Source organism: Brienomyrus brachyistius, chromosome 19 (genome assembly GCF_023856365.1).
Source record: "Brienomyrus brachyistius isolate T26 chromosome 19, BBRACH_0.4, whole genome shotgun sequence".
Classification (NCBI taxonomy): Eukaryota; Metazoa; Chordata; class Actinopteri; order Osteoglossiformes; family Mormyridae; genus Brienomyrus; species Brienomyrus brachyistius.
In genome coordinates, this window is record NC_064551.1 from 20,640,119 (window position 1) to 20,653,975 (window position 13,857).

Genomic DNA, 13,857 nt, shown 5'->3' on the forward strand with positions numbered 1-13,857 from the left:
GTATGATTTGTCTCATTTCGTCTTTAACAAAATACAACTTTGTATTGCATTAAACATTTAGAAGCCACTTGAGTTAAAGAAATTAGGTGTGTTAATAAAAAGGCAGATTTTTTTTTTAAAAAGAAAACATTGTAAAGTTAAGAATGCTCATAAAAATATATATATTCCAACATATAGATGAAAGCCATCCATCCATTTTCCAAAACCACATGTCCTATACAGGATCATGTGAGGTCCGGATCCCCAGGCGAAAAGCAGGGAACAACCCAAGATGGGACAAGATGAAATCACCATGCTTTGAGTTCTAATGAAACACATTTAAACAAAATTCTAAAAAAGTTTAGTCTAAAGAGCAAGAATTGCTGTGGTTAAAATATCCCCCTGAAAGACAAAGAATTACTTTGTCCTTGTACATTTAAAAGTCAATATCCAGAGAGGATAAGCATATTAATCAACACTAGTGTGTGTGTGTGTGTGTGTGTGTGTGTGTGGAACGGAAAAATATTTTTCTTGCAGAATGCATGGCATATATAGGCATTGGAGCGTTGGATCATTAGGTATATTCAGTTTAAAAACTGTTTATATTAAATTTATAATAAACTGTTCATTTTATTAAAGTTACATATAATTACAAATACACCATTTTATTTCTTTACAGCAGTGCCGGCCCACTGTATAGGCGACACAGTCAATCGCCTTGGGCGCCATTTGATTAGTGGCGACAAAAAGCGACCGATAAAAATCGACCTCCGGTAGCATTCCATGACATTACAGTTATTTACACTAGTTTTCATATTTCACTATGTTTCTTTTGTAAGCGACGCGAGTTAGCTCAATGCCAGATACCCCAGGGTTGCCAACTCTCGCGCACCTGTCGTGATACTCACGCTTTATTACTCTCACGTTCACGCAAGAAAACTTACACAAATCTATATATTTCCATGCATAACCTAAAATTAGCTACATCAAAATCGTTGGGGTACTTTGCAAACCTTACAAAACTGTTTACAAAGCAATAAAATTGTTATATGTAAATGTGTGTGCAGACTTGTCTCTAATTAAAAATTTCACGCAAGCAAGCTGACCAAAGTTTGCAACCCTGGTCGTACAGAATTTGCTTTCCGTTGCTCTGGGGCGTAGAAAAATCTCAGAACTAAAGATACGGTCCTGCTTTACGGCATGTTCTACTGAGTCGAAGTTTTAGAAAACGTATTTTTACTTGAGTTGGAAATCATGGCATGCTCTTAAAAACGAACTCTCCCTGCTGCTTAAATCTCTTAAGCTAATTGATAAGCCCCAGGCAACTAAATTGTTTTCACTCTTAGAGGAGCTTGATCTTTCCTACTTGTTTAATTAAGTTATATGTCTTGCTTATAGAACCTTACCTTTGATTACCATCATGACCCCCTTATCTTCTTTATTATTATTATTTTCATTATTATAATTTTTATTATTATTATTATTTATTTATTTATTTATTTTATAATTATAACTAGTTGCACTTTTCCTTATTTGATTGTAACATGCTGATTATATCATTGCAATAACATGCTTTTGATTTCGATGTAAAACCACAGGAGGTGTGATATATTGTTATATAGACTTTTATAAGTAACTGTTTGTTTGAGTTTGTAATTGTTTTGCTCTAAATAAAGTTCTTTAAAACGTAAAAAAAAAAAACTTGAGTTGGGAATTGTTACCACTAGATGGCACTATCGTAAAACATGACGTTATATTAACTTTATTCACAAGTGAAGAAATCGGTTCCATATTGCTACCCATAGTCAGAAAAAATACTAAAATGATAGAACATATTTACTGAATTGCAATTCATTAAATCTCCAACACGTTTTACTTCACCTTATGGTATCTGACCGACTTGAAAGAGTCAGGTAACTTGATTTATCTGTATATTGATTTCGCCTGGTGTGTTTGGATTGGTTCCCCTTTTCCCAGTAACGGTGAAACTCCATTTTAAAACATCAACCCTAAAGTTTGTAATATCGGTGTGTCCGATATGTTTCATGTTTATTTTCGTTTTCATCAATTCAGCTGTTGTATCCGTATGTTTGCGGGCATGAAGTCTACGTTAACTCTAATTTCAATGTATGCAGTACACGCATAAATCACAGTACTGTACAATGTCTGCAAGATTTATTATTGCAGAAATCTCCCCATAAACAATGAAATGGCCAGTCCCCTTTCCGGAAGCGTCTGTGTGTCCTACATGGAAAATCAGATACATCGTCTGCCCTGCGGGGCAGCGCCCACTTGTAGCGACACCATGATGAAACTGGGATCTAAAATTAGCCCTGTTACATATACTACCTAATGTACAACTATCTTTGGCTATGAAACGTGTGGTACGGCAAGGGTGTGGAAGGTAGTGACATGTCTGTATCAATATTGTGGGAGTACGAAGTTGTCCCTACCAGTATTTTTACTAATCTCCAGACCTCTTTACTTTAATATCTTCGGAGTAGAATTGTAGGCAAAACGATTCGATGTGCATGGGTTTATGTTTAAAGTGATCGTACGTTAAACATGAATTGCAAATCCGAAATCATATTTGTATATCTGTAACTTGACCTGTTAACAAAGATTTTGTGATCGAAGTACACTTCTGTGACATTTACGACCACAAATTCCCATTAGTTCGCACTGCCTATGTCGCACTCTGGGTTTACAGATTCTCATTTTAGGAGAGCAGGCATTTTGTAACCGATAATTTGCAATCGATTCGTAGGCGCAGGTAGATGAATTTACATCTAAAGTAATCGTACTTAAATGTCACGACGATCTAATAATTTTATGTAACGCAAATCCATATTCAGATTTGCAAAATGTGTGTCTGAGCCTGCCGCCTAAGTTTCAAGAATGCAATTCTGATTTTACAATTTACAAATCGCAATCGAGTTTGGCTCATGGATAACTTTGACATTTTTTGTGAAAACCAATCGGCTACTGGCGAAATAATTTTACCTACGTAACTAATGATTCGTAAATGTAGAGCTGAAGTTATTAATGCGTACATTGAAATTCATAATTACAGCCTGAACATCATAAACAGATAAAATTCGAAAAATGTAGAATGGAGGATTGTGCTGGTGAAACCTCGGCGGTAGGTACAGGCACACATCTGCAACTCTGAATACGGGATTTGCGATTCATAAAATAACGATATCATCTAAGTACGAACTCATCAGACATAATAATATATCACTAAAGCTAAAAATATCGAGACGCACCAATATATACAGGTACGCGCGACTGGGAACTAGGAGCCGAGACGAGAACGCAATTTGATTATTATAAGCGCAGACCACGATTCTTCGATACGTATTTTACAAGTGGAACGGTTTCAGTGTTCTTTTTTTTTGATGGCGAAGTGTACTGCGCACAGAAGCTTCATACAGCTAGAACGCATATGTCAAACTCAAGGCCCGCGGTCCACATCCAGCCCGCAAGATCAATTTATATGTCTTTTTTAATGTCCCGGCGATATGTTGCGCCGATAACACACAAACTACAAATCCCATAATGCAACAGCTACCTTACCGAACACCTGCGATTTCCCGCGTAGATCAATCAAGCATCTGTTGACGTATACAACCCTAATTTCAAGACAAAGCTAGCCCCTAACAATGGAGAAGTTGATTCTGAAAACAGAGCCTTTCAAAACCCATGGGAGGCTGAGTATATGTTTACTGACATTGCCGGTAAACCCGCATGCTTTATTTGTGGTGTTAGTAAACATTAAATTCACCTGTTCATCTTTCATGCTGCTTATCCAGAGCAGGTATCCCTGGACAAACAGGTCTCAAGGCAGAGGAGACACTCTCACTTTACAAGGTGTAACATAACTTCAACTATGGTTAGGTGCAACAAGTGGGATTGGGGGAAATTAAATAGTTTTTCCATCATAAGCAACGAAATCCAATGTAATGGTGTTTCTAATGGCATTTTTGTTTTTTTTCCTTGTTATCCTTGCAATAAATTTTGAGTTTGAAACAACAGAATTACTGGACTATTTTAAATTGCACGTGATGAACCCCACCCTGACACCCCTAATGAGGAGTGGTTTTCCTATCTACACGGTAACAACAAACACAATAAGCAAGAGTGTTAATTGAGCAGCAAAACAATTACTGTAAAAAGGGAGAGTCAAGATAGTGACACATTAGTGCAACAAGGTGTATTTCAATGAGGACAAAGAAGGAGTCATTGCATGGGGTTGGTTGTGTAAAATAAATGCACAAAGAATATTGTCAATAAACAAAGACAGTGAAGAACCATGAATATGGAGTTATGTTAGTTAGTAAATAAGTCACCTCTGCTTAGCAACCACTCTTCTCACGCACCTGAGAAGGTGCAATGTTTCCAACACAGAGGTAGCTCTGCAGGAGCTGTAGAATTGCCCTCTGACATTTGAGGTCAGTGCTGACTGCTGATTACCTCTTGGCAATGTCATTAAACCGCGTAACAAACATGAAGTAGTTTAAACTGGCTATCAATGAATAATTTAGGTAGCCTTGCTACCTGACTCCACAGGTGAATACCGGGAAATTGTTTCATTTGACCTTATAGGATGATATGGCGATATGTGCAAAAATATTACTATGAGAAGTAGATCGTTGAATGTAAATCGAAGAAGAACTGGAATATTACACCGTGGTTGCCTTTGCAGAAACTATGTAACAGTACTGGTCTAAATTAGAAATGGGTCTAACAGTTCATACATCCAGGTTGTCCCGGCCTCACTCAGGATGTCTGTCTTTGTTTATTGACAATATTCTTTGTGCATTTATTTTACACAACCAGCCCCATACAATGACTTTGGATACTGGCGTATTCCCGATCGATCTGCTCCTTTTTCCACATTACAATTTTGGCTGGTTGCTTTAGGACCCTTTTTAATTAATTAGGCTAAGTGTTGATCACTAAATTGCCCCGGTTGTTGTGCCCTGCTTTTCCATCGTGTGACAGCCATTGAGGTCAGGATGGTGAATCATTTCTGAATCACGTGACAAGAGGACGTATGTTAAGGCCATGTGTTATGAGACGGGGATTCCCTCTCCAGGGGTGCGGGATGAGTCAGGAAGGCATTCATCACGTCAAACGGCAATAATAACAAAAAATAAAAATACGACCTAGGCGTGGGGGTCAGGGAAAAGAATTCATTATGACAGGAGAGTGGATGGGCATTGGAATCTTTACAGGAGAGGCAAGAGAGAAAAATATATTTATAGTGGTAACAAAACAAAGAACAGGTTGACTGCATCAACACAATCGCCCTGGTTATATACCTCCCCCTCTGGAGACAGCCAGGCCCCTCCCTCCCTTTCACACATTGCTGGCTGCGCACGCATCGCTATTAATGTCGAGCAGAAACAGAATAATGAAGCAAATCTCTCTGTTGTATGTTCACACGTGCGACATATTTAACGTCCATTTTGTCTTTATGGATGAATGGCGATTGAGAGGAATCCCTCCGGAAAGAGTCTGGACAATAGTGTACAAGCGATCACAGCATTATATATATATATATAGCTGGAACCATGAACTTGTATGTCACATACTTATTCTGAGATACTAAAATGCATTGCTCTTATGCAGCACAGCAATCTGGCTCCACGTAGATTTGTCGCAATTGTTATTGTTATTTTTATGACCGTATGCAGCATCAGCAAAGAGATTTCCCAGTAAATGAAGTGATGTGCAAACTGGAGTGATGTGCAAACTGAAGTGATGTGCAAACTGGAGTGATGTGCAGACACGCCAGTAATTGGAATGTTTGGTTTTAAAAGGCAGGAATAAAGACTTTGCACATTTCATTCTGTGTCTTGCTTTGGAAACCACACACATCACATGCAGGCACTCCAGGGAGGCACTGAACTGTCGGCTGGATTAATAATACCCCTAGGCAGTGGAAGCTCAGCCTATTCATCAGATGTTTCAATAAAACTTATGTTGCTTTCATCCATTCACACAACATGACCCACGACTTACAGTGTTGAATAATTTCTGATGGTTTGATAAGTTAGGGCAGTTTAGACTGGAAGGGCAGGGCTGGCCTTTCTGGGAGGGAAACGTCTAACTGTGTCAACTGCAGTGACACCCAACTGGCTGTTGGTGAAATAAGCGAATTATGAGCAGTTTTTGTTGAGGAAGTAGAAAAGCAAGGCAAGTGGAGAACAGAGGCTTGAGCCAAAGGGGTAGATTCCTTCTTTGAATTGAACTGATTTTTTAAAAGCCTTCGAAAACCTCCACTTTTAATATCTGGCTACACGTCCTAGCCATGTACATACTAGCTACATTCAATCCATGCACATTCTGAATATTTCTCAGGATTTGTTTATAACTGATTTTGCATTTTCTCTCTGCCAGGATGACTTTTCTTAAGACACCTAGGCCTAGATAGTAAGCAAAGTGCTCTTCCCCAAGAGTATAGCAGCAGAACCCAGGATTTATACTTGTTGTTGACAAATAATGCTGAACTGGTGCTCTCTGGACACACCCATCAAACACATGACAAACCCTACTGCAGAAGCTCATATTTTGTAATCCAATATGGTGTTATATTACTATATAGCTGTGTTTCCCAGTCCGGTCCTTGAGGACCCACAGCCGGTCCACGTTTTTTCTCCCACCTCCCTATGGGCTACCTATGGGTCCCTGAGGACTGGATTGGAAAAAACTGCTGTATAGGTTAAAGTCAAAGTCAATATATGTATTTGTTAGTTCATCCTTGGTGTGACTCAGGTTATAATCACAAAACTGACTGTCTTATCTAAGCAGCATTGAATAAAAGCAAGAGGCTAAAGAGTTCTCTAACAGGCCATTTCTGACTTTTGTGACAGACTGTGTTCCATCTGGTAAGACCTGGCTGTTGGGTTTTGGCAGAATCATCCCCGTCCGCACACTCCCAGCCCCGATCTCAGACCGATATGAATTTTATTTCCGCCTTTTCCTGCAGATCCACATCGACACTACAGATCTATGATGTCGTGCCTCTTGCTGGCACATTATCAAAGTCAACATGCTGTGAGTTCTTCCCGTAAATGTGTCACGTCTGGGTTATAATAACTGAATAGATTCCTGTATCTTTCATTGGATGGAGAAAGTCTGTGTACTTGTTCCATAGCAGTTCCATCAGCCTGCTGCAGTCGCATTAATGAAAGCACACTAAATGTACTAAATTATCTATCATCAGTGGGGTCTTGGGTGGCCTAGATCACACAGCATAGGTCCATTCTGGATGGCATGTCAGTCTATTACAGATATTTACATTTTATTTGTTTAGCAGACACTTTGATCCAAAGGCTTTTTGGCATTTTTCCATACAGAGACCGAGTCGTACCGGAGCCATACTGCCTGGACAGACTAGTTACAGCCAGGTTACAGCCAGGTTACAGCCAGGTTACAGCCAGGTTACAGCGAGGTTACAGCTCGCGTCGGTTTTCCACTGCAGAAGGGTCGGGTCGGTAAAGGCTCAAGAGACACTTATTTACTGTTCACACAGTGTACATCGTGATTTACTATGTGCTAATTTTCTAGAACATCTGTTAGAATCGGCGTGTTATGTAAGCATCAAACGCCAGCGTAAATTTACATTACAAATCTTTTCTGTTTAGCTGTTCTGTAGTACTTTTTAAGTAGGAGTTTGTCAATTTTTGGAGAAATGCATCAATTCATTACGATGTGTGATACTACTAATAATGAATCTAATATAACATTTTTCCTTCAGATAAGTGCAGGATACCGGCATCTTGATCAGATGGTATCTAAAGGGTGGTGATGCAACCAGATTGGTTTGGACACACTTTCGGCCCTGTTAGCATGCAGAGCTCTGTCAGCTTGGTTACAGCTTGCATAGTTCCCAATGGAAAACCGCCAGTAAGCTGTATGGCTTGGATATGGCTCAGGCCTATGGTGGCAGTGGAAAAGCACCATTTGAGAATGCAGGGCCACCAAGTAGCTGGAGCAGTTTGGGCCCCAACAGCAAAAACCACTCCTCTCACCCAGGGATTTGAACCAGTGACCTTCCAATCATAGGCACTGCCTCCTAACCAGCTGAGCCGCAAACTCCCGCACACAACTGTACAGCATGGGCAATGTAGAGACTCCAGTTAGCCTAACTGCAGGCCCGCAGACTGCAGACAGGAAAACAGAGGAAATCCTCTGCGTCCAGAGGAAATCCACACAACACAGGCCGAAAATATAAACTCTGCACACAGAGCAGAGGTAAGACCTAAACCCAGTGTGAGATAACAGAGCTACCCCCCCCCCCCCCACCCCCTGATATGCTTATTTTTAATATACGTGTGTTCTCCAATCAAATAATATAGGCTTCTGCTAGACAATGCCAAAGATATTATAGTTTGACAGGAGCAAAACATTCAGCCGAGTCATAATGATGTTATTAATTTGGTGCTCATTTACATATCATAGTAGTTGCCATGTGACTGTATTCTATTAATAATCAGCTATTCTCTGAGTGAAAATGTAATGGTTCTTGTGAAAGATTTGAAATGATCATATCTCCATTCCGTGGGGATTTCATAAGAGGTGACCTACTGTACTAGCTTACCGGTGCTGTGCACAGTTCTGTTAACAGCTCAATAATAATGCTTTTCCCTGATATTAATACCCCAGTGCTGTGTCCTATATAAATTTTTCAGTGAGTGTAAATTTCATTTCACCCACTTGGGAATGCATGGCGCGCCAAAGCCTCTGTGTATTTCGCTTTCTGTTTTGGGGAAGGATGATGTTCTGTTCGCTCCTTTGTAAGTACCGAGGAGGTCCCCTCCATTGCTGCAGTGGTTATACGTTCGTGCACGTGAGGATTTGCAGTGGTTTCATAAAGACTTAACTCTTAGTGGCGTTTGGAGAAGCATATCTGTTGTGCAAGTATTAGACATCTGCAACAGGTGTTCATACGAATATGTGTTTACTCTGATCATTTTAAAAACGTTGTATCAGTTTTGTTTCAAAAAGACATTCTTTTATTAATTGTTCAAAGGGTAAGAGTGTGGAATAAAGATTTCTGGAATTTAAAGGGGCAGTGTATCACTCAGTGGGCTAAGCCTCTCTGTCTGTGATCAGAAGGTTGGTGGTTCAAGCCTGGCCTCCCCATGTTTGTGCGTCCTTAAGCAATACCCTTAACCCCCAGCTGCCTAGGCACCACAACACTTTGTGGGCAGATTGCTCTCACCTACAAGAACTATTTGCCGTGACACAAATGAACTCCTGTGCACACATTATGTAGCACTATAGCTTACCACCTGTTGGTCCTAGATGTATGTGTGTTGCATTTCTTCTTCCCATGCTAGCACTGCCATCTTCCAGGTATTTCCGTTTCCTTCTGTCGTTCCCAAACAGGCAGTTAGCTGAACAGGTCTCTAAATATCCCATTGTGTTTGCAGTGGACTGATATCTCATTCTGCCTTCTTGGCATAACATCCAGTTTCACTGCAGTCTTGCAGTGAATTAGCAGTTATTAAAGATGGATGGATGACCTGAATAATGGTGATATGGTGCAACTGAACATATTCACGTGTGGGTGGCTGCTTACTACTTACTGTAGAAGACAAAGAACCAGGACATGGATTCGAACCCACAACCTACAGGTGTAGAACCACAGTGCTACTCATCCAAACTTCTGTGAAGTAACAACAATATGTGTACATATTACTCCCTTTTTTAAATTGTAAAATTATAACAATTGACACAATTGACCAGTTTTCACATTCAGGATTTGGTTCATATATTTTTTTGTTGTTGTTGTTGGAGGAATTAGGTTAGAATTGAAGTTTTGGGGTTTAAAGAAGTGTTTTGTTTTCCTAAGAGATGAGCGACACCAGTATCGTGTCATCCCCCATGATTAGTGTCATTAATGGAATATTCCAGATGATATTCAGATCATAACCTGCCTCAGAGCAAACTCAGGCCTACATGCAGTGAACACAGGCAGTAATAACACTAATAATGTGGGACAGGCAGTGGCTCAGGACATTGACATAGTAATCAACAAAGCGTCTATATACCCTCATATGCTACGGAGAAGGTGAGCAGTCAAGGAGACCTTGTGTGTTGCTGTTTAGCTTTATCAGGGAGCACATATGGCTGTCTTTTTGTTTCCCAAGTAAAACGCTAATTTTTAACAACTGGAAACATTTTAGCTAGTCATATAATTTTGACAGATGTGAAATACAGTAAACACTAAATGCCTGCAATCAATCGCCATGCCTTCCAGGGAGTATTCCAGCCTTGTGCCCTCAGCTGCCTGGAATAAACTCACAACCTCCTTGCAAGGAAAAGTAGCTGAAGGCATGGAAAAAATGAAGATGACACAATAATCCATCCATCTTCCACAACTGTCTGTCCAATCTGGATCAGAGAGAAACTGCAGTCGTTCCCGGAAGGGGATGCCAGTCCGTCACAGGGCACACATTTGCACACTGTGGTCAGTTTTGAACTTAGTTCGTCACTTTTGTCTGATAGCATTCTTTTTCCAAAAGAAAGGCATGACTAGAGGATGCAGTATGTCGCATAACATACATGCTCAGTCACATTTCGAGATGGCAATTTTCTTGATCACATGCTCGTAGACTGTGGATGGCAAAGGCATATCTTTGGTTTAGGGAGAGACATGATTATTGGGGGGGTGTATTAGCCAGTTTTCATTATAGGGGGGGGTTACAAACCTCCTACCCCCCTAAAATTTATGCCCATACTGGACAGGAACCAGAGTGCCTGGAGCAAACCCATATAACATGAGAACATGTAGGGCTTAGGCAGGATTTGAAGCCCCAACTCGAAAATCCAATAAAATGAACTTGTGACATCATGATGGTTGCCATTTATTTGACAACACAACTTCCTTCTCTATTGTTGCAATCAGGTGGAAAGACTGGTTGCAACCGTGACATCACAAATTCCACTTCCTTATTTTCTAAATATGTTCTTTGTGTAAGTCACATTTCATTTCAGGGAACACACTAATAAATTGTTACGTGTCCTGGGTTATATCACATTCAAGAAACAGAAACTTATGGAAATTGTATCGGTTTTCCCTACAAATGAAATTTCTTAAGCACCTACAAAGATACAAGCGGCATCCAAATTCTACTAATTATCATTTAGATACCATTCATCATCCAGCAGAGCAGAGTAATGTGTTTTTAGAAATGTTCTGTCTATATGGAACTGTCAGGTCTTTGTCTTATGTTTATGGCATTTAAGACGCTTTGGTATTTAGCACACTGAACGGGAAAAAAACAGCTTCGGCCTCAAACATCATGCACACACAGCAGGCAGACAGGGTGACAGAATTCCTGTAACCAAATAAAGGATTGTTTTCTTACCATAGACAGGAAAACTAGGGGTGCATTTTTTTCTGTTGATTGAACTGTGTGTTGACTTAGCAGAACTAGCTTTGAAAAGATTTGCTGAGAAAACGTCCTCACAAGAAATGATCTGTGTTAAGTATGTGATTAAAATAGTATAGAAAACAAAGACCAGGGCATACTGAAACATCTCCCAGCATGCATCAAAAGCTCAGTGGGCCACATGGATTCAGCTGTTTAGTCTATGTATGTATGATCCGGTTGAACAGACACCATGCAGTTGAGTGTTAATTTTGTAGAAGGCATCTTTTATGAGAAACACAATAAATAGTTGTCTCCTAGTCTAATTTCTTGAATATTTATTTTCTACACTTTAAGGAACCGATTCCATTAACTATGACTCAGAGTCAATATTTTTTAACTCCAGTGGCCCAAAAGCCATGTGATTGAACACAGCAGCCCAGTTGTGTAAGAGGACAAGCCCATATTCTTTTTGGTTAAATTATTTATGTAACCAACGTCCAAAAAGCTCACCTAGTACAGGGTCACAGTGAACCTGAAACTTACCCAAAACAGGGAACAACCCAGGACAGCATTCCGGTCCATCAGAGAAAACACTTTCACTACCACTTGTTGCATTACTCAGTGAATGAAGAGGAAGAAAAACAAACGTTTGTTAACATGCAGCTGATATATGAAATATTCAAACTTTATTAAAAGGGATGAAATAAACAATTCCAGTGATTTTAATAATTTACTTTTTAATTTAGAAAATTTGTATACGCAATTCTGTATATCTTGAAATGTTCGTTGTGCTTGAATTCATTCTTAGCTGTATTTTGGAGCAGAGGTTTATAAACGTAACCTGTTAAGAAATATCATACAATTACAAAACTATTCCTAATCTCTGGGACAGAGTAATAAACACATTCTTTACACAAAAGTATTCAAATGTGTTTGAGTAATTGAACAAAACTTTCCATACAGTGCAAACATGTAGGCTCAAATGGCACCATTCTTAAGGAAGAGAGCCGTTAACTTTATACAATTCATAGTTCAGAATTTGTAACATTATTTCAATACTAATGCATACGCACGTTGTAGAAGCACTAAGACCTTGTGTACGAATTCATGAGGCAACACCTTTAAACAAAACAAAGTAATTCACCAACATTCAGCCTACCGGGAGACCAAACGTTGTTGTTAATTTCTCCCTTATTCAAAAGGCCACTTATACACTTCCACATGCTCTGCATTTTAATACACATGGCTCAGCCACACTTGAAAGGTAACATTAAGACTATCCGTTTTTCCTGCAAAATTCATCAATAAACCAGTAAAGGTCAGTAAACCCGATCCGTATTGCACGAAATTCCACACAAACGCACTTCACTGTGGTAGGTCTGATCAACCTACACTGCGAAAGCTTACATCAGTGCTTAATGACAAAATCGGCATTCTATCCACTCCGAGGTTAAACGATGCGGGGCGCCTATCCCGATCCTTCATCTCCTCGTCACCATTCCCATGCCTGCCAGAAGCAAACAGACGGCCTCGCTTTCTTCTACAATACTGACGAGACGTGATGAGCCCTTTAGACTCTTTGATCGATTAAGTTTTGTCAGTATTTTTGTTTACTGCAAAAGTTCAGATCAGCCGGCAGCATTTCATACACCCCCCGATCGTCTTGGGTCTCTTCTGCAGGGCGGCTCGGGTGGCGGTCTCGAACACCTCCCGTACTCCATCCTTGGTTTTTGCGGAGCACTCCAGGTAGTCGTACGCCCCGATGCGAGCGGCCATGGCTCTCCCGTCCTCCGGTTTAACCGGCTCCTGCTTCAGCTTAGACAGGTCGTTCCTGATCGCCTCGTCATTGCGCAACTCCTTCTTGTTAGCGACCAAAATGATTGGCACGTTAGGGCAAAAGTGCTTTACCTCTGGCACCCACTTTTCGGGGACGTTTTCCAGCGAGTCCGGACTGTCCACGGAGAAGCACATCAAGATGACATCGGTGTCCGGGTAAGATAGAGGACGCAAGCGGTCGTAGTCCTCTTGACCCGCTGTATCCCAAAGAGCCAGCTGAACTTGCTTGCCGTCCACCTCGATGTCTGCCACGTAAGTTTCAAATACCGTAGGCACGTAGACTTCAGGAAACTCATCTTTACTGAAGACGATCAGCAAACAGGTTTTTCCACAAGCACCATCTCCGACAACCACGAGTTTCTTACGGATTGCAGCCATTGTCTCAGCACCAAGGAGAACAAATAAAAAAAAACAACAAAGAAAGAATACAATCGGTATTCAATAAAATATCTTCTTTTCCCCCGGGATCTAACGACACAGCGAAGCGGTGTTTCTTGCCAAAGAGTTAGCACACAACAGCCAACGCTTTATTCTCTAGTTCCCTTCTGTTTATAACCCAGACCCTTGTTTCCATTTATTAAGCGCGAAGCCGGTTTCTTAATATAGCTGCCCAATCGGAAAGAGTATGATGATGTAATTCTTCCTAAAA

The 13,857-nt window shown here is 40.4% G+C and overlaps 1 protein-coding gene across 1 annotated transcript; it reads right to left on the minus strand.

The window, feature by feature from the left end:
- Positions 1 to 12,036: 12,036 nt before the first annotated feature.
- LOC125714709 (rho-related GTP-binding protein RhoB-like) lies at positions 12,037 to 13,762 on the minus strand. The gene has a single exon (XM_048985591.1). It carries the CDS (start codon positions 13,584 to 13,586, stop codon positions 12,996 to 12,998), a length of 591 nt encoding a protein of 196 aa, XP_048841548.1. The 5' UTR covers positions 13,587 to 13,762; the 3' UTR covers positions 12,037 to 12,995.
- Positions 13,763 to 13,857: the final 95 nt, after the last annotated feature.